The sequence below is a fragment of the Strix aluco genome, chromosome Z (assembly GCF_031877795.1).
Source record: "Strix aluco isolate bStrAlu1 chromosome Z, bStrAlu1.hap1, whole genome shotgun sequence".
NCBI classification, from domain to species: Eukaryota; Metazoa; Chordata; class Aves; order Strigiformes; family Strigidae; genus Strix; species Strix aluco.
In genome coordinates this window covers 28,417,458-28,439,141 of record NC_133971.1, presented here as the reverse complement: position 1 = coordinate 28,439,141, position 21,684 = coordinate 28,417,458, and the positions used below count along the sequence as shown (strand labels likewise).

The 21,684-nt window shown below is 42.4% G+C and overlaps 1 protein-coding gene across 1 annotated transcript in view; it reads left to right on the top strand.

The window, feature by feature from the left end:
• Positions 1-10,978: 10,978 nt before the first annotated feature.
• The window catches only part of MAP1B (microtubule associated protein 1B), a 75,268-nt gene continuing 64,562 nt past the window's right edge, over positions 10,979-21,684 (top strand). Inside the window, 3 exon segments of the mRNA XM_074813040.1 lie at positions 10,979-11,333; positions 11,335-11,599; positions 17,046-17,147. Of these exon segments, the coding sequence (XP_074669141.1) occupies positions 11,205-11,333; positions 11,335-11,599; positions 17,046-17,147 (496 nt within the window). The 5' untranslated portion in view covers positions 10,979-11,204.

The window sequence follows — 21,684 nt, the reverse complement described above, 5'->3', positions numbered from 1 at the left end:
TGCTCATTATTACTTAAGTCAATATCAGTCTTGTTACTAAGCAGATGAGGTCTTACCAGGGTGATTAGGATGTGATAACTGCATAGCTGCAAGAAAATCAGATCATTCCCTACCACTATCCATAATATGTGTAAAAATAATTCTTCCAGGTGGTTCAAAGTAGTTGGCCATGTGCCTAACAACTCACCTAGGCATTCTGGGATGGAATAATAAAATACTACTTGTCATGTCTTATTGCTTAATTATTGCTATCAGCTTCCAGAATTTCAGTAAACTGGGCGTACTGCATAATGAGGTTATACTAAGCCAGAGGCACTGTATCACAAGTACAAAGAGAACTACCCTACTACATTGTGATGGATATACTATTATCCCAGCACAGCAAACTTTTTAGTCTCTTAAATTTTTTTCTAGTGAAAAAAAACCCAAACAGTTTACAGTAGACTTTTCTCCAGTGTGCCTGTATCTTAAATTATCTGAGAATATTTAACTCTCCGATATGATAAACTCCTTTTGTTAATATTATCACAGCATTCTTAAAATGTACTTGGAGAGTAGGTGAGGAGACCCCTCAGGCTAGAAGACAGCGAAAGGGAAAGCAAAAGGAGAATGATCATCCACTCATGTTATGAAATCTCACCTTCACTCATTTCCATAGTGACAACATCTCCCTGCTTTTTGAATCAATGACATCAAAAGTATAAATGCTTAAGGCAAAAAAACCCGAACAACTGAGTAACATCAGCAGAAAAATTCCTTAAAAGCAAAACATACATGTAGGAAAACAAGCAGAAGAACATAAATGTAAATAAAAATCCAGAGAAGAAATACCTCTGCTTTTGCTGTTCTCAGAGAACTGATATCTACCTTTTATCCTACGTATTTCAAACAGTTTTACAAAACCAAGCAAATCTGCAATTTATAAATGAGAAAACAGGAGAATAATGAAGGTAAAATATGTGATTTAATATAAATACATCTATACAGCATACGTAAAATACATTGTTTCCCTTGGCAGGTGGGTTCCTCTCATTCTTTCAGAATTACCTAACTTTACTATACTCAGTAAAATAAGATTGTATTAATTTTTATTGCCATTAGCAGTAGAGAACAAATTCAGCTCTTGGAAAATGAGCTGGATTTTATTCTGGTTTATTTATCATCAAAAGAACTGTTAATTAAATTCTCAGTGCAAAATATCACTGTAGATGCAATCAACCCAAAATAACCCAGCTTGGCTTTCAGTGTTTATTAGATTCTGGTGTATGTTTCCCTGTTCATGCTCAGGAAAAAAATAGCAAAAGAAAACAAAACCCCAAAAAAAGCCTTTAAATTGAAACTTGTCTAGAAGCCACTGGAAAAAAATTCTCATGGAATGAAAATTTTGGTGGCTACCCCCAGACAGACAGCAAGGCAACACCAAGTTGGAGATGCCCATGATTAGTCCTTGTGCACTTGCTGCTGGTGCAATAGTGGATGGACAGGCCAAACCACCAGTGGCACAATGCAGAGATGGAGGTAGGCAGGGGTCTGCAAGCAACGTTGAGAAATTTCTCCCCAAAGATGTGGAGTTTAGAGAGATCACAGTGCACTCAGTCTGGAAAATGCTTACTCATGAGAGCATCCCATTAGCTTTTGGACTTGGAGCCAGAGCATGTTGGCACTGCTTGAAAAGAAGAGCAGCACTCTGTATAGCAATCCTGCAACATGATGCTGTGCTCCCGCTTTAGACAAACAGTCCTACTGATTGCAGCAGGGGTTTTTGTGTGGTCTGTAGGTGTATGGGAATATTCAGGTGCCCTCTCAGGAGCTGTAGAAGGCAACTCTGAAAGTCTAGTCTGTTGTCAATAGGTTTAAATTCTCACTGTGGTAACCTGCACCTCTGCAGGACAGCTCATACATTTGATAAAGGCTGAAATTGAATGAAATCATAAGGAGTTGTTTGCTCAGTCTTAAAATCCTGGAGGCAATTGGTGAGTACAGTCTGTGTCAGTCACCTTTCATAAGTTCCCAGAGGAGAAAATGAGCAGGGGTCCTGAGAGTCAGCAGATGCCAGAGGTGCTAACTGCATGGTGGTGCTCTGCTCCATGGTGAACACAGACAGCTGTTGCTGCAAGAAATCAATCAGTCTGAGGGGATGAAGTGACTCTTTTGGCCAGTGCCTACCTGACTTACACTTTGTGTAATGCCTTGGATTTTGCAGGGTTGAGGCTGAAGGGGAGTTGTGCCAGAATCAACCCTCACCCCCTGTTTCCCCCAAATGATGAATTCCTATAACACATCTGGGACACTGATTCTCCCAAGGAGAGCACATGGTAAGAGAAGTGATGAGGTTTAATGTTTGCTTAGATACCTGCTACATCTGTCCAAATTTCTTCCTACAGCTGCCCACCCTTTATTTATATAACTACTTTCCAAATTCAACTGAAAATGCCACAGCCCTCTTGCTAGTCACCTCTTTGCTCTTACTCTACATTTCCCCCAGTGCCCACAGCCTGAAAGTGGGTACTAATAGGTATTACCACAGAAAGTTGCACAGTATCTGGGGCATCTTTCTCAGACAAAACAAACATGACTTTTGATTTCATGTTGTTCTTAGTCAGAAACTTTTTTCTCTTTGAAATATTTCACAGACCTTGATATTTACCTCTTTTCTGTGCTGGATGCTAGTAGAACATGGGCTTTATCAGTCAGCCATGCTCTTCAGAGCCAGACTAGCATGCTAGCCACCTAACTTGACTTTCTTAAAAGACAATGGCAAAAAAGCTTATCATCAACCCTGATCGTGCTTGGAGGACAAAACCAAAACCTAAACTTCAGAGAATATTTCCAAGGGAGAAAATATCTCTTTGTCCATTTTATTATAACTTCATCAATGTCTTTTGTATTTTGTCTCACAATCTTTTCTTCTTCTATTCATGATTCTTCTCAGTACTTTGCAGTGTAAGGTGGTTTTAGCAGTTTTCTTCTAGATATAGTTTTACTGGTCTTTCTACCATGGTTTCAATTTAGTTTTCTATAAAAGTGGCCATGGACAGCTGCTTTAAACTCCCTGCTGAGTTTGTTAATATCAGGTGAACTTGAGACACTAGTTGAACCTAAGGAAAATGCTCTAGTTGAACTGGAAGCCTGAGCCTACAGCTTTGAGATGTTGGAAAATGAAAAGGTAATCAGAGGCTCCTCTGGAGATAATCAAAACTTTTAATTGAATGAATCATCTATAATGATTTTAATGCTGTTAAAAACAGAATGTGTGAATGCAGGAATATAGCACCAAAAATTTTATGACCTGTGGGTCATAAGGAATTGTTTGGGTGTTTTTTCTCAATAACAACAAAAGCTACTGTAACTGAACTTACCCAGTGCAAATCCTCCAATGAAAACATATAGTGCTTGTGGTAAGTATATCTAGATAAATAACACTGTTCACTCAATTTATTAGTAAACCTATTTTGTATTACAGAGTTGACACTTTATGGCTTGTGGAACCAGGATTTTCTCAGTGAAACGTGAAAAACCAGCTCTGACCATGTGTTGTTAAAATCCAGAGCCTTTGTATTACCCCAAAATGGAGATTACATTCTGTCTGTGCAATGTAATTCCGTGACTTTGCTTGGAAAGGATATATTTGTTCCCATCTTCTCACAAAACTGAGTGCAATTGCAGCATACTGTGTGTTATCCCAGAAATAGCAACATTTCAGTGCTAGAAAAAATTATTCCTGTATGTAAGATGTTGTAGTTGCAGAATTACTGGGAGAAGAAAGAGGCTTTACATATATCATGTACATGATATATACAAATACATATTATTGTGCCACATAATGACAATATAATAGCTGCTATCTCAAAAGTGTGTATGCAGGGTAACTGCAGTAAAATCCATCAGATCTGGCTAATATAAATCTTGCCTTCCTTGAGTTTTGGACACTACCATGACTTTTCAGACTTGGAAATCAAAAAGTTGTTGGAACCAGCATAAAGAGAAGTTGGAAAAAAAATATAACCAAAGAAGTTCAAGCTATCTTGGGTAAAACTGAATGGAGTATTTGGAAAAGAACATTAAAAATAATGCTCCTTTCCTGCATTTTGAAATCTGCTTTGTCGTGGATCTATATTTTTGCATTGAAAATCATACTTTTCATCAATGGCTCTAACACTGTTGCTCTACTGCCTTTGCAAGTAATGAAGAACAAAATTCTCTGTATTTCAGAAATATGAAAACAGCACTCTAACATTACCCAAGGAAGTTATCATGCGACATCTGGCAAACAGGATACCTGACAAAAATCAGGACAAATCTTAGAGAGAAGTCATGGCAGACCCTTGTTTGTCCCATGGCATGTTTCCAGCTGCACAAGGACTCCCATGGGTGCAAGGCAAACACTGACGGTGATCCCCTGTATATCAGAATGCACAGTGGTGGTGGTCTCTGCTCACTCCCAAAACAGAGCTCTTACCAAAACGCTCAGCTTTCTGCCCTCTCTGGGCAGCACTGCTGCACGCTTTCCACTCAAGCCATTCACCAAATTCTTCAGTGTGACATTTAGCACATCCCAACCTACTGCAAAATACTGATGACTAGGAATGACTTCTTACATTAAAGAGCAAATGAAGTAGAAAGGAAGAAAAGATCAGAGGAAAAACATACTTAAATCATCTTTACTTTGTATCAACCTACTGGAGTGAATGGAGCAGACAGATAAATAGTAGACAGAAGCCAAAAGGAAGCCAAAAAGAAGCTAAAATGATGTTGCAAAATTATACCAATAGTAATGTTGCCATTAAGTCACAACAGAAAGTGCAAGAAGGTGGAATGGAAATAAATGGTCAACCTTGTAGGTGGTCTGAATGAACAACTTTGGAATTTATTTTGAGAGACGTGTAGAATGAAGTTAACCGTTCCTACTGTTTATTCTGTAAGAGTATCAAGTTCTATGCAAAAAGTATGAGTTTTTGTTGTAGTTGAAATTATTAAAGAATAAGATTATTGTGGCAGGAAGACTACAGGGTACATCAACAGAATGGCTAAAACCTGTTTAGGCATATCAGAGTCACAAATTATTCTTGTAGGAATAGGCCACATTTCACTGTAACTTACTACATGTATTTAGGTGAAATCCAGAGTCTCTGAAGGACTAGAATGAAAGGCCCCATCCCTTGCAGGATTGTAGCTTGCATGCACAAAAAATACTGGACAAGTGCGCAAAATTATGCGCTACCCTGGTTGCAGCTATGAAATATGTGAAATAGCTGTAGCCTTGAAGAGCTCGGATGTTCCCAGTGCAAGATCATGGTCTGCTGGAACTCTGCAGTGGGCTGATCCAGCAGTTCTCCAGTTTCCATGTTCAGAAGCCTGTCAGTGCACTCTATGAAATAATGCTTGCCTAGATTTCTTGCTTCCTATTCTCTATGCAGTAGCAATATGCCATTTCTATTGTAATATGCTCAAGAGAACATGAGGACCCATGTAAAATAATAATAATCAGCAGTGTTAAACCCCACAGAACTAGCGGAGCTAGGCAACCTCTGCAAAGTATTTTAAGGCATGTCTTAAAGCTAGATGAGAGTATCATAAAATATCTACTTGCTGTTGGGTTCCCAGAGGCAAATTTAGATTATTCATCCTGGGGGGAAAAACAAAAAAACCCCACCCTTTGCTCTAGAGCACCTCCACGTACTTCTGCTACCCAAGTAGCTAGGATGGAACAGTGTGTGACCAACAGCCCCTCGATATTTCCCCCCTCTGTGGTTTCAGACAAGACTAACACCTGGCACAAGACAGCTGATGGTCTTCCAGCTGGGCCACAGACAGGGTGTGCTGCCAGGGCAGAGAGGTTTCGGGCAGTCTGCAGCCAGGCTGATCATCGGTGTTAGAGCAGCCAACACCACCTTGCAGGAACTCGCAGCTACCCTCCAAATTAAGCAGATGCGTATATACACAGAAGCATATATACATATAATCACTCAAAAACCACAGCTCGATTTGCCCTGCCCTTAAGTCAAGAGGAAGCTCTAAAACTGGCTTGAAAAGAAGCGTATGTTGAACCTCTGGACTGCAGGGCTGCTCACGTTGGTGTGATAGGAGATAAATTGTATTTTGTCCCTAGAAGCCAAATGTAATTCTGTAACTTGCAGTCCTCCAACAAGAATTAAAAACCTGCAGAACCCACCTCCTGAAACCCAAACTACATCCTGTATCAACAGATCATTCTTCTCCATTCGGAAGGATTCAAAACTGCTCAAAGGAAGCTCAAAACTACCATCTGATGTCAATTCACATTGTCCTAACATTGGTTTTGTTGCTGCTGCTGCTGTTTTAATTACACATCCTGCTTTGTGGTACAATGGGTATCATTGCTTTCAATGTTTTTATTATCATTTATTGCTGAATTTCAAGTGTCATCCTAATTAATAAACAGGATCTAATTACTTAAAACTGCCTATTTTCTCCCCAACAGTGGAGAAGCAATCATTTTATTTTATTGCAAAACTATGTGTTTTTTCAGAGCAAGTTTCAGGATAAGTTTATTCAAAATCATTAATTTCTAATTTGTCTTTTTTAATAGTCAAGCAGAAATTCATTTTTTCCCCCATTTCATTCTCACTGAAGTTAAATAAAGTATTTTTCCTTTTTATTTTTCTGTTTTTTACTTCTAACTTCTTTTTCCACTGAATAAAAATGGGGAAATTACTCTGATTAAAAAAAATAATAAAATTAACTTTTTCCATTGGGAACTGAAGCAAAATGTTACTTGGTGTTATTTTTCTCTCACTTCTAGAAAGAAAGTTGAAAGTGAGAAAAAACATTATTTTTAAAAGCAATAGTGTTGCTTTCCTCTCCTCTTTTTTCTTTAATATTTAACTTTTCTATGGAGAATGTGGGACGAGTGGGAAACGACTGAAAGACCGACTGAAATGGATACTTCACTACAAACAAATAAAAACTTTCTTTTGCTATTTAAAAAGTAATAATTAAAATTGAAGTGATATAATTTAACATACTTGAAATGAATGTCAGACAAGTAATTTTTATTCTGCATGCAGTTAAATATAAAGCTTGCCATATTTAAAAGTCAAGTAAGCATTTCGCCTCTTAAAGAGTCTCTCCCAGAGTCCAAGTCCCTGGCTGCTTACTCAGGTACAGCTCACTCTGGTGGCCCTGGTCTTTGCCATATCACTGCTGCAGGAGAAGCTCCTGCAGCACTGCCAGCTTGAGGATGTTAGGGATGAGGATGCCTCCCTGCCTAAAAAAATGGGGGAAGGCAAGAGGAGTTGTCTTTACGAATCACACAGACAGGTTCTTGCAGGGGCATGCCAGGGTCCTGACATCATGGCCAGGGGCTGCAGGATAACATGTCTGTTCTGCTGGGGTCAGGGAGATGTGTTGACTGTCCCTCTGTGCCTACACTGCTGCTGCATGCTCTGCTGGGTTGCCCTAAGGGAGCCCTGGATGTAAAGGCTAGACCATGTAAGGATGGTGGAGCTGCTGACTGCAGGAAATGGGACTTTGGGGTCACACATGGGGGAGTGGGAGTATTGAGAGTGACAGTAGGTCACATTTGGAAGGCATCAGGTAAGGTACAAAATGTTATGGGCGTTATTTGCTATAATATTGGTGGCATATTCTTGACTTCATCATGCATCAGGAAACACTTTTTCACAGTGAGGGTGTGAGAACACTGGCACAGGTTGCCCAGAGATGGTGGAGTCTACATCATCCATGGAGATACTCAAAGCTGACTGAACACAGCTCTGAGCAATCTACTGTAGGTGGGCCTGCCTGAGCACGGGGATTAGTCAAGATGACCTCCAGAGGCCACTTCCAACCTCAGCCATTCTGTGATTCTGTCCCCTCTGTCGCAGACTGGCAAAGCTTAATCTCTAAAATACGTTATGCCTTACTGCCTCTCCTTATGAAAACCTATCCACTTTAGAAACCTGCTTCATGACAGACACATTGTGCAGTCTTCAGACTGACATTTCTCTTGGTGAAGACAGCCTTCTGAACCACTTCACTTTCAGTAAAGTTCTTAAATTGGTCTGAAGTAATGCACATGGATATGTATTTCTTTTATGCTATGGATGACATTTGACCTCAGACAAAGGGCTAGCCTAAGGGTTTGTGCATCTCTGAAACCTTGTTTAAAACCTGAAGAGAGGACTTGAATGAAACCTGAATATCAGTGAGTAACAAATGGCACACACCACCAAGAAGTATTTAAAACTTTATTTAAAACTGCCTGTTTATTTTAAAGAAATACCAGATCCGTAAGAAAAATACAGCTCTACATGTAATTCAGGTGGGGAACACCAATTTGGTATAGAACATACTAAAGGAACAAAACCAAACTGAAACAAAGTGAACAAAAGCCAGACAGCAGTAAGTATCAATCACTGTGTCTTTAAAACAGCAAGACATATTTCATAGTCTGCCTGAGTTTTGCTGTTTCTCCTACTGAAGTGGTGTATCTATGTGATTTAGTTGCAGCTAGGAAGCTGGTATTGCTTTCTAACAGTGAGGGTCACATGACACTCAGTCAGCTTTATACAGCACATCTCCACATTTCACCCAGCAGTGGATCTGTTGATATGCTCCATACTGCAGAAAATAAATGGGTTTCCAGATAGGGAAAGATGATGACAAACAGAATTACCTGAGTGAGATACCAACAGGGCAAGTCACAGCGTGAACACTGACCATGGAGCTGGGAACCTGCAGCTTCCTCAGAGACAGGAAGTTAAAGCATCTTTTCTTGTCTAACCTCCATCTCAGATGAAGCAGCATATGCTTGTGAATAGATAAGGGCAGAGGTCTGCATCTCTTGAGGAGTTTAGTGTAAGACCATTTTCTTCCAAAGGCAGCCTCTTGTCCTTAGGGTTTTAATGTGTGTGACATCTCCCATCACAAGACAGTTTGACTGTAACAGTTCACCTTTCTATTTTCTAGCTGCATATTACTTTACAGTGCAATACAGAGGACTACCTCAGCAGGCTACTTCAAACATCTGTATTACCTACTTGTATGTAAGCATTTTCTTCTTTGATACAATACATCCTTTTCACCTCTTACTTTTCAAATTCACGGGCATTTTTCCAGTTATCTATGTCTTCATTTTTTCTTAAAATAAGAAAGTGCTAAAAAGCACATATAATATATTTTGTGTACTGGTATGCATTTCTCAGAGTAATGTATTTAATCTGCTGTGCTTGTGAGGAAAGTAATTGTTTTACCTCTATGTCTGGGAACCACTATAAGTCTATTCTGCAACCAGTCAGTAAGTCCCCTTGGCAAGCCCCTTCCATGCTCCAGAGACCAGCTGCTCTTGTTGGTGATTGAAATAAAAGCATGCCCCAAAGCTACATATTGCAGTGGGAGAAGCCAGAAGCTGGCTTTCTCAAGCAGGCACCATGTGGCAAGTCTTGAGGGTATCAATAATTAGAATAGATTATTAGGGTGGGGGTCTTAAAGGACATGGCCACAGGGGAGTGGACATTATTTCTAGGCAGTCATCTGTACTACTGCCAGGATCAGCAAGGAAACACCAAAGTCACAGCTGGGCTCAGATGAACAGTGGTACCCAAGGAGCAACACTCCGTACCTATGAATACCTCACCAACTTTAGAAGAACTGCTGCTAGTTCTTCTGCATCTACACCGCTGCATTTGTTCTATCAGCTGTGTCAGCTCTAGTGAAGAATAAGCACCATTGCTCTCTACCTCTGTGTCATCTCAGCCACCTGACATGGCTGTAAAAATGCTTGTCTGAACTCTACAACATTCAGACTAATGGCAGCTCAGAAAAATAATCTACTTTGGATGCAACATCCAAACGCATCATGCCGTATTAGCCAAGGCTCTCAATGCTGTATTTGCAGAGATGAACTATTCATACTAAAAACACTAGGTGTTATAGGCAGATACAACGCTATGGACCAGCACCTACAACAATGGTATTTCAATCTTCATGGGTGCCTCTAGACAAGACAAATAACTTAGTGGTGACAACCTGAAATGCACGTTAATTAGAAAGAGTCTAGTGTGCCCTGGAACAAAGTAGCTAGTCTAAGAAAACAGGGCTGATGTATTGGTTCAGCCAGGCAAGCTCTCTGTGCTTCTGAGCAGCAGACAGTCAATTTGAGCAGTCAGTACTGCTGAAGGAGCTGCACACAGAGGAAGCGTCTCCTGGGTCAGGGACCAGCGGTTATCTTAAAATCCAGGCTGTAAAAGTTTATACCCTTTCCTGGGTCACAGCGACATTTCTTACACATCGCTTTAGCCATATAAACAAGGGGCTTAGTGTAAACCAGTGCCTTGCTTCTCTGAGTAAAGTGAGAGGAACATCTCAGAGGCTGATTTATCGGACTGCTCTATCCCATTTTAGGAGAGGATATAACAGTTTTAGGAGGTGATTATCTCTTGAGTGGGTCTTGGTGAGTATTGGGCAGCAGATGTCTAACCTTTACGTGGAGAGGAACGAAACCTTTGGTTTTGTAATTGTAGATGTTTTCCGATACCATTGCTCCCTGGAGTTGCTTGAGCCTGATCAAAATTAGTTACCCAAAGCCCTTTGACCTTCTGGAGCCTTAAGAGTATGGTTTTTGGCAGCTTGTCCAAAACCAGCGCTTTTCTGGTGTAAGTTGTATATCCATAGGCCTTCAATATGTGCAGAAAGGCTATGTTTGAAGTACCTTCTTACGTAAACTGCTTTCAAATGAAAAAAGGCAGCAAGCATATTCAGATTGCTGGTTGCATGTGTGGGGGAAGTATGACTCAAAATTCTGCTGCAGTGTTACAGCGAGGTGCAGGAGACAGGACCCTCGGCCTTGGGCAGTGGTGCTGCTTTTTCACCGTCGGCGTCAGGGGTGCAGCTGGAGCCCCGATGCCGGCTTTCCCGGAGTTACTCCCCAGATCTGCCCGGCCATCCCCTGCGGCTCCTCACCGCCGTGCTTCAAGGCCGGGACGCCGGGTGGGCCTCGGAAGCCGCGGCACCAGCCCCAGACCCCGGGACCGACCAGCCCGGCGGGCCAACGCCCGGGAGGCCACGGACCCCGCGACCGGCGCCGCCCAAGGGGTGCCGCCGCCGGGGCCGGCAGCCGGGGCGGACCCCCCGGCGTCCCCTCGGGGCGTTGTTCGCCCCCCGCGTCCTTTCTGCTTCCGGGGGCCGCCGCGGGGAGGATTTGCCGCAGATGACATCAGCCGTGGATGCTGGAAACGCGGCGGCGGCGCGGGGATGCGCCGGCTCCCCCCCTTCCTCTTCCTCCTCCTCCTCGCCAGGTCCCTGCCCTGCACCGTCTCCGTATAAAAGCGCCGCCGCCTCCCCGCCCGCCCTCACTCCCTCCCTGCCGCCTGCGGAGCCGCCGCCGAGCGGCCCTTCTCCCCTCAGCGCCCCGGAGCCGCGGGGCGGAGCGGGGCGGCGGCGATGGCCACCGTGGTGGTGGAAGTGGACTCGGAGCCCTCCTGCAGCATCCCCAACCCCACCTCCCCCTCGCCCAGCCTCTCCCACCGATTCCTGGACAGCAAGTTCTACCTGCTGGTGGTCATCGGCGAGCTGGTGACCGAGGAGCACCTGCGGCGGGCCATCGCCAACATCGAGCGAGGTGAGGCAGCGGGGAGCGGAGACACCGCCGGCAGCGCCGCGGCGCCACCCTCGCCGGCGCCTTCCCCCTCCTCGGGCGCAGCCGGGGCTCACCCCCACGCACCCCCACCCTACGGAGGGCTCAGCACACGAGTCGCCAGGACGCGGTCTCCAGCTCTTTCCTCCGCGAGGGTCCCGCCGCAGCCGCCCCCCCCCCCCCCCGCCCCGCCGTGGGGTGCGGACGCTGCGGAGCAACGGCTGCGGGCCGGGCCCCGCTACCGCCCGCGCAGAGAGCCGCCGCGGGCTGCTGGCCCGCCGGGCCAGACCGGCAGCCAGCGCCCTGCCCGTCTGAGCGGCGGAGGGGCCGGGGCCGGGGCGGGAGCGCAGCCCCCGCGGCGGGCGGCCGCCGCCGCCGAGCCCGTCTGCCCGGAGACACCGGCGGGTGGGCGTGGCGCAGTCCGCAGTGCGGTCCCTATGGCAGCCCGGAGCGGACAAAGGGCGGCCGCCGCGCCGGCGGTGGCGATGGGGATGCGGTGGGGATGCGGCTGCGGGGCGGCTGCCCCCGCATCCCCCGTCCTCCGCCGCCAAACCGAACCGGCGGCGTTCGGGGCGTTTTCCCCCTCGGCGTCAAAGACTGCCCGAGCGGGAGCGCAGCCCTGCCTTTGTGTCTAACTTTGGGCGGTGAGACTTTTCTCTTGGCTGGAGAATTTTTTCAGGACCCAACCTTTATATGCGCATTGTTTCTGTTTCAATAAAGAAAAAACATGTGGGTAACAAGACTAACACCTGAGTGCTCAGCCTCATTATTGTCCGGCCACGGGCTGCTTTGACTCGCTGTTTATTTGTCCTTTTCTTAAGACGGCCATACAGGAAGGTATTGCAAGTGAAATGACAGTTTTATTAAAAGTTCTTGATATGGTTTCTGATACAATAGATTGCAGTGTACGTGCAGCAGGGGGGGGGAAAAAAAAGCCCTCTTGCAGTAATAGTGGTATGAAGCACAAAGAAAATTATTGCTGGACCCCATAGTTTGTTAAACTCAACTGATACCTGATTTTGTAACATATATTTGTGTTCTGTGACGGTGAAAGCAGAGATTTCAGAAACCTGCCATTGTTAGAGGAGAGGAAGAGACCCTGCAACAGGGAACTGGTAGCAGCCTTGTCATGTAGGTGTGGTTCAGCAGTCCAGCTAGGACTTCATTTGTCTCTATTGTTGCTTTCTCAAGCATTGTTGCTTTAGCTGGCTGTTTCTGGTGATTATTTTTTATGACTGTTTGTGGTAAAGGGCTGCCTCATCACAGCTAACCAGCTTCACCACGACCTGTTCATCTTTATTGCTACCATTGTCTCCTAGGGAGAACTACTGAGGCAGATGCTTTGTCATTCAGAGCCTCTTCAGCATTGCACTCTCCTAATTCTATCTAATTTTCCGTTGTGTCAGAAGTGAATTGGCTGCATTTTAATTAAATTATTAAAAATTATAGAGCAAATGGATAAAACTTCTGCCCTCCAGACAGCTGATGTCATTCTTCCTCTGAAGAAATGCTCTTCAGTCTCTTCTTGAAGCTTCTATTGTACAGTTGCTGCTGCATAGCTCTGTTGCTGCTGCCTCCTGCCACTAAGCATTACACCCATTTACAGTTTTAGATGTTCAGAGGAAATGCTTAGGCCTTTTTATTCATCATTTTGGATTAGAAGTCATCTCGCTGCTCCTGGTGTCAAATGATCTGATTGAGATTTTGCCTGCTAGGAAAAAACCGTGATCAAATTTTGAGGTGCATTGTTCTGGATGAGTACACTGGGAGTCTGAAGCTCTATCTGCGTGAGGCAAATATGGGCTCGACTAATCTCTTTCTCTTTGGAAAGTGTGCTATAGTCTGGAAAAACCCGCTGCTTTCAACCTTTATTTTCAACAGAGCCTTAAATGCATTTTGGGTTCTTGATAACTCTGCTTCAGTGTCTTCTCTGGTACATCTCCCGAGTACCATCACTGAAAAGTGTGGATTCATGCGCCAAACTGCAGAGCAACGTGTCAAAGAAAACATCTGCTGATAACACATCAGTGGTGTGATGCTACGCAACCTGGTGGAATGCAGAGTCATTTCTTAATATATCATGAAGAGGAAATGGCGTGGTGAGATGCGTTTTCAGTAACTACATTTGGGATGTGACTTTGCTAAGGGGACAATCCTCCAACCCACCATCCACCAAAAAAAGAGGGCAGTGAAGAGAAAGCTTCAAGATTTTTCCACTGATTTGGCAGATGCCCTGCTGGGTGTGCCCTGCCTGCTCTCTGATTAGTCCTGTGTCTAGTGGCACTGTACTCCTAAGACTGCAGAAGGAAAGAAATAGCTCCAGTTCAGCCATGCTTCCAGTAGTTACGTTCATGCTGTTAATGATCTACATCATTGGACTGACCTTGGATTTTAGTTCCAGATTTACCTCCGTTCTACCCAAACCTGAGTTGGTTATATAACATATATAATACATTATGCTACTTTATAATGTACATGCGTAATTTTTGCATCCAGACTGCTGAATCATGCAGCTGCAGATTTGGGATACTCTGTCCAGGTCCCAGCTTCAGCTTCTAGGACTGCTGTGCATATGGGGCATCTAGGCTTTTTTGTTGTCATTTTAGCTATTTATTTTGTGTTGAGTCCTGTATTTTGGACATTACTGGGCTCAGCAGTCTTGACTACACCTAGTCAGAATCTTAACCCTACAGCAAATTTGGATGCATGACAAAAGCAGCTAGGGATGGTGGACAGGCCCTATCATTAGCAGCATTGCTGAATCAGTCCATATTGCTCAACTGACCTCCAGAAAGCTTTGTAGTCTCCCTGCAGAAGCTTGCTGTCAGAGGCCAGTGAGCTGTTTATCTTCTAGCTTCTTGAAGTTCAGTGTTAATTCAATGCACTTCAGCTTCGTAATTGATGTTGGTTTACTAGTCATAGTTTTCATATGCACTGTACGTGCATGGGATTATCATCTTTACTTTCTTGCTCTCAAATACTCCAACACCTGGGTAACATTAAAGCCTGCTGAGCTGTATTTGTCTGCCAGAACTATGCCCCAAGAATGTACCATATGGCCAAGAGATTTCTGAGAAATGAGAATAAGGATACGTGCAGAAGAGACTCACTGCTTATGCCTCTGAACAGCGATGTATCAGTCAGGAAGTGGAGGTGGCTGGTTATAGCTCAGTTATTTTTCTCTTAAGTGGTTATGAAACACAGGCAATACTGTATTTCCAAATTTGTTTAGAGTTTCAGATGGCAGCTACTTAATAGCTGGTAGCATAGCCCAGTAGTAAGCATGCACCTACCTGGACAGGGATGCTGAGAAGGAAAAGCCCTGGATGAATTCTCCCTGAAGAGGCTTCAGGCTCTTCAAACCCAGATGTTTATATTTGCATGAAGAACCTACCCAGAGCTGCAATGGGAGATCGGCACCGCAGATCTGGTTTCTCTGCTCTTCTCGCTCTTGTCATCCTTCAGCCCTACAACATGGCTTCTGCCAGCATGAGTCCTGATATTTCTGCATGGGAGGTATTACTGACAGTAACATTCACAGCCTGAAACCCTGACCGAGTTACCAGCAGAAGTGTGTAGTGTTAGTCTCACAGTGAGGGGTTGGCTACACACCTCTTCAGGCATCTCCTTGCCAAGCCCCAAAGTGATTTAACTCAACGATTTCATGCAAAGGCACAGTCAGGCATGTGGGGAGGGGCCACCAGACACTTCCTCGCCTGCAGTCCCTTCTGTGTTTGCCAGCTAATCTGTTTAAGTCTAATGATGTTCATTTAGGAAAAAAAAAATCACTGTAACATTGGTGTTCAAAATGGCAACAGTGCCTGGACTTACCTGTAGTGTAACTGCCTGCTCATTGTTTTTCAAAAGGAAAAGATTTTTCAGAACAATTTCAAAAGCAAGAAAATTATAGAAAAATGTTAAGCATGTTCTCCTGTTTGTTTGGAGGTTTTTGGTTTGTTTTTTGTTTTATTGAGGTTTTTTTGTTTTTTTGTTTGGTTGGTTGTTTTTTATTTAGTGATCAAAATCTGATGGAAGGAAATTTGTCTTTTGGTTACAATGTTGGGTTTTTTTGCCTGGTCAAATTTCAGTCCTTAAAAATATTTTTTGGAATAATACATTTTTTAATCATATATGTGTCAATTGGCTCACTTTCCAAGTAGCTGGGGGGAAAAACAGTAGGGACGAGAGATCTGGAGTTTAGTTTTTAAAAGAAAAAAAGATCAAGCATAGCATTTTTTAATCTCAAAACCAGAATTTTGATACTTCATAAATAAAAGATCACTTACATTTTAATTTAAAATATGGGATGCTTCAAAGCTTTTGACTGAAGAAGTCAGTAATTTAATACTTTGTATTTACATATTAATTTGCAACATGCTAGGTGATGCTGTCTTTTTTTCTCAGAGGGACAAATACAACAGTCCTGCAATGTGACTAAAGTGTCCTCTGAGTGATTCACTCTTTCAGTTTGGTAAATGTCGTGGTTTAAACCCTGCTGCCAGCCAAACACCACGCAGCTGCTTGCTAACCCTCCCCCACCCCAGGGAATGGGGAAGAGAATTGGAGACATAAGGGGTAAGGAGACTTGTAGGTTGAGAGAAAAACAATTTAATAATTGAAATAAAATAAAATGAAAATAATAATAATGATGATAATAGTAATAATAGAAAATACAAATAATAGTAATAATAGAAAATACAAATAATAGTAATAATAGAAAATACAAATGCCTAATGCACAACATGATTGCTCACCGCCTGCTAGCCATCCCAGAGAAGCAAAAATGCTGGAACTGCAATCCCAGAAGTGAGAGGGAGCTTCCCAGTCAACCCTCATCCATATACTGAACATGAGGTTGTATGATGTGGAATATTCTATTGGCCAGTTTGGGTCCATTGTTCTGGTTGTGCTCCCTCCCAGCTTCTTGTGTACCTGTGCATTAGCAGAATATGGGAACCTTGATTTCTTAGCAACAACTAAAACCATCAGCATATTATCAACATTCTTCTAATTCAAATCCCAAACTGAATCCAAAACACATCACTATTCAAGCTTCTAAGAGGAAAATACTAGCTTTATCCCAGCCAAAACCAGGACAGTAAATCAGTGTATTTCTATTTTTAAAGTCAATTCAGGGACATCAGTAACTTTTTGTAATGTGGCTACTAGGATGTGGGACCAGGAGTCCTAAAGCAGGGGCCTTAAAGGATGGTCACCCTTTGTAAAGGCAGATTTTCTCTTGCTAGTGACTGATTCCTGTCCAGAGTGCTCCTTCTGAGCACTCAGCACTTTCCAAAAAATAGCTGTGTGCCTTGAAAGGAAGAGAGGCTGGGTTTGGAATTTAGAAATACACAAATAGCATGAAGTCACTCAGTGACAACTTCCAGCACCCATGTATCAAGCTAGATGTGTTTTGTATTTTTAATTTTAGGAATCCGATCATGGGACACAAACTTGATTGAATGCAATTTGGATCAAGAACTGAAACTTTTTGTGTCTCGCCATTCAGCTCGATTCTCTCCTGAAGTTCGAGGTAAGTTTTTGGTGGTGTTTGACAAAGGTTGGTTTTGTTTGTTTGGGTTTTTTTAAGAGCAGAATTAATAAATACACTTTGGAATTGTATTCATTTATGATTATTTACAATGAGTAGTTTTTTTCCTTTATTTTAAAATATGGCTTAAAAATTATAATTTGTTTTAACTTTCTCACAGCTTAATTTTAAAATAATCAGCCTTTTAGGTTAGTTTCATGTATATCACCATGATTACTTTGGTAGTAGATGTTAGCTTTAGGGCCACACTAAAGTTAGGTAAAACTCAATTTTTGGCTAACAGTTTGTTTACGTAGCACCAATCGAGTAGTCCCAGAGACTGAAGCTTATTGGGGTAGGTAGAGCACATACCAAAAAATAACCTGAAAAGTTAGCTCTACAGTTTGATAGACTCAGAAATAGTGTCACGGTTGTTGTGCAAGTGTGACTCAAGCCCTGTGTTTCTTCCCAAAGAGCTTAGACTTTTCTCTTTCGTGGTATGAAAAGCTGAGGGGTGGAGGGTTTACCTTGATTCACAGGAATGTTCTTTGGCTTGTATGAAGAAATTAGAAATTTACAGCACTCATAAGTCTAAATCTCTTCGCCTGCCTTTTCTTCAAGCCTGTTCTTCCTTTAGAGGATGCATACAATAAAGTAAAACAAAACAAAAAGTCCCATTTTGTGAAGTGTAAAAATTGATTTTGTTCTGGTTGCGTGGGAATCAAATGCTTGATAAGCTTTCTAACATCTTGTTACTTTAACACAAATGCTGAGTGACCATGTGTGAAATTAGTCATGGTTTTCATGTAAAAATATATAACCTTCTCAAAGGAGTAGAGGTTGCTTTCATTGGTGAAATCATGGTGGCCATGTGTACATTGACTAGTACTAGCACCTAGTACTGATGAGTGTTATAAATTCCAGCTTCAGGAACATCTCTTAAGTGTGGTGAAAAAGGGATATGAAATGTTGTATCATGCTACGATATAACATTCCTAGAGTCAGTTGATATACACTGATGAAGAGATCCTGATGTCTTGCTAGCATGACAGTATTGACATGATGGTTTCAAATAATGTACAAAAATGTCTTATGTAACTATTTCTTCCTCTTGCAGCATAGGTTATAGCAGATTTTGCCATATTTCCCCATATCTATAGAGAGTAAAACATTGCCAGAGTTAAGGAAAAAACAAAACCTCTACGATTCTTCTGGTTTGAAAACCAACAGAACCAATACAACAATACTCAGTGTGACAATTTAGAGTCAAGGCATGTACTTCCTGATTTACATAGAAGTAAACTCAGGCCTAGAATTCATGTCTTTCATTTCAGTTTAAGTGTCATGAAGCCAATTCAACTTCTCGGTGGCACTAGTACCCTTGTTTTACAGAGAGGGTATTCTGATAAGTGAAATTATCACAATTTATCTTTAAGGAATGCAAGATGCAGTGCATCCCATTTTTAGCATGTATGTGTTTTACTTTAAAACTTTAGGGAGAAAAAAGATCTGGGGGTTCTCCTTTAGCAAAATATTCCAATGTGTCTAATATTTTTTGCTGTCTTGTTTAGATGATAAATCCTGATACCATTGCATGAATTAAAATAAAGCAAATGCTCTGCTTTCATATGGTAAATAAAATAAGATTATGCACACCTTTTTTCAACAGAAAGATTATAGAATCCTCTAGGAATTTTTCTCTAGGAATTGTATTTTGGGTTGATTTTTTTCTTGTTTGTCTAGACTTGCCTGTTTAGTCTGTCATTGTGTTGAATTACAGCTTAATTGCATGGGACTGGAATTCATCAACATCTCTATGACAAGCAGTAATGAATGTGTTTTTCACCACTGCTCAATCTTTAAACAATAAACAGCCAAACTCTATTTTGAAAGAGCGTTAAGGGAGCCTGAAACTTGGATAAAGGGAACATCCAGGAGTAAAACTAGCACTTGACCCATTTCATGTCTAAAATTTTGTGGGGAAGCACTCTAGAATCCCGCTGCACAGGTCAGATGATCATTTATTTTAGTTTCTCTCTGTGGTTCTTGGATGAGGCTTCTTTGTATCCTTCCTACTGTTTCTTAGAGAGAAGGGTTTTTTGTTGCTGTTTGTTCATAAAATTTCAGAATGTTTGATTTGTGTTACAACACTCAAATATTGGATTTTGAGTGTTTAACCAGTGAAATGGTTAATGTTCATACTAAAGAGATTATTTTAAGTGCATATTCCTATGGTCCCAGACTCAGAAATTCTTCAGAATTTGGGTAACTAGGTGACATTTTGTCCAAGGAAAGTAGTCATCCAAGGTGACAGGGTAGTCTGGGATGTAATTAAACAGCCTTTTTTTAGTCCTTAGAGACTGAACTCTTTGTGAGACTCATACGTAGGGACAGTTTACTCTTGAGGAAGGGTAAAGTCATCTAGTGTGTCTGCACAGCTCCTTGTGTAGTCAGGTCTGACTGCTGACTGAAGCCTGTTTGATTATAATGTTTAATTATGGTAATTGCAGTGCTGGCTCAGTACATGCTTGTGTGCTTCTCAAAGCAGCTCGAGGATATGCACAGCAGCAATGTGGAGGGTAGGACTCTTTCCCTCAAAGAAAGCTTGGAGGAAATGGGGCCAACCCTGTCCCCATGCCATATGCCTGTGATGTTGAAGGAGACACATGTGAGAGAATATGTCTGTCAAAGCATTCATGTGTTTTCACTTGAGGAATTCAAGATCTAATCCTTCTCCCTGGGTAGTGAATAGCAGTCTACGTGTTGATACTGCAGGGAGCGCAACTGGATCCCAACACTCTTTTTGTGTTCTTTTCAAGGGAATGGATTGTGACAGTGGTATTTGTGCATCCTGTATTCAGCTGCTGGGCAATTTATGAAAGATTTATGATTCCTGAAAAATAGGATTCAGAATGGAAATGACAGCAGATCTTTTCTGATACCTTGTAAAGCAGCTGAGTTAGCAGACTCCTTAATAATATCAAATCTTGTGGAGATGTTGTCAGGTGCTGGTGAAAAATGAGTTAACAGAGCTGGTTGCCAAGACAACAGGCAACATAACTTAAAATGGGTGCTCCACTACTTCCTTCTGTTTTCTCTGTCATGTACTGATAACTTCCATCTTATGTTAACATCGCAAGGACAAAAAATTAAAGCAATGAGTTGTAACATGTACGTGCTGGAAAAGGGAGTGTGTATCTGGTAGTTAGGCAGTGCAAGTGGAGAGTCTTGGAAAGAGCTCTGTTGACATTGCAGCTATACAAACCAATCTCTTCTTAATTTAAAAAAAAAAAAGTTTCAGCTGCATTAAAGCAGCTTCACAAAAGACCGAGTAAATGAGTTTTTGGGGTGGGGGTGGGGAAGGGTGAAGCTATTGAGCGCCAAGACTTCCACACCTGCTGTTTTGTCCCTCAGCTTCCACCTGGGGACACTTGACTATTGCATTGGTGTGTATTCAAGCCCTTGTCTAGATGAAATCCATTTTATTTAAATAGCTGTTCAGTAGATAGTCATCCATAACCTTCTAAGAAACACCGCTCAAGCAATGCACTCTGCCTACATTGTACTTTGTCCTGTTGTTATGAAGAATTGTGTCTGTGGAAGACATGTTTACTATATGAGTAGTACCAGGAGGTCTCCTGTTGCCTAAATCAGCAGTTGGTGACTGCACTGGCTTCCTTATCTGTGCCCAAGCCTATTTTCACCAGCCTGCCTGCGGCCAGGGGAGACCTTGGCAAAGTGCAAGACATGTTCAGTATTCCCTGGGCAGCCACCTGCATCATCATCAGCAGTGGATTTGCCTCCTTTAGGCTTCCTAAAGGAAGTCATTGTTCTCTGAAACTGTCATGACCCCAAAAAGCCTTAACAGATGTCATTCTGAAAGTTACTGTTTCAAAAGTTACTGTTTAGGACTGTTAGTATCCTGTGAAGAATTTTTGGATCTGGGAATTTTGGTCATCAATGCCCGCTGCTCCATACTTTGCCCAAGTGGTGCATGGTCCCATTGCCTTTGTCAAAGCAGATCTAAAACCAGTTAATATCACACATAGTAGCTCACAATGTGAGCTTGTGGAATTGCTGATAAAATCCTGAAGTTTTAGTGCTCGCTTACTGAAAACTTCAGTTCATCAAAATTTGTTGAGAGGACACAGGTACTTGAACAAAACCTGTCACTTAAAATGAAAGAAAGAGAAAAGACCCAAGAAGTCAAGACCAGACTTCTCAACTGGTATGAGAGCACCATCACTAAGTGCCTAGGAGTTAACTTTGCTTAAAATACCAAGTAACCCGGTGTGCACATTTAGGGACGTCCTATAAATATGATTCTTCAGCTATTAGAGACTGCAATAGCTGGAATAGCTATCAAGTGGAGGCATTTTAGCTCATTCTATGTTTGAGAGGTTAATTTTATTTGGCTACCAGGCTTGGTTTTTCTCTCAAAGTATTTGTGCCTTGGAAGAAAGAAAATGGAGGCAGAGTAGTACTTGAACAGGGAATTGAGCTGACTCATGCTGCTGCGGCTGTGAATGGTGTCACTGCA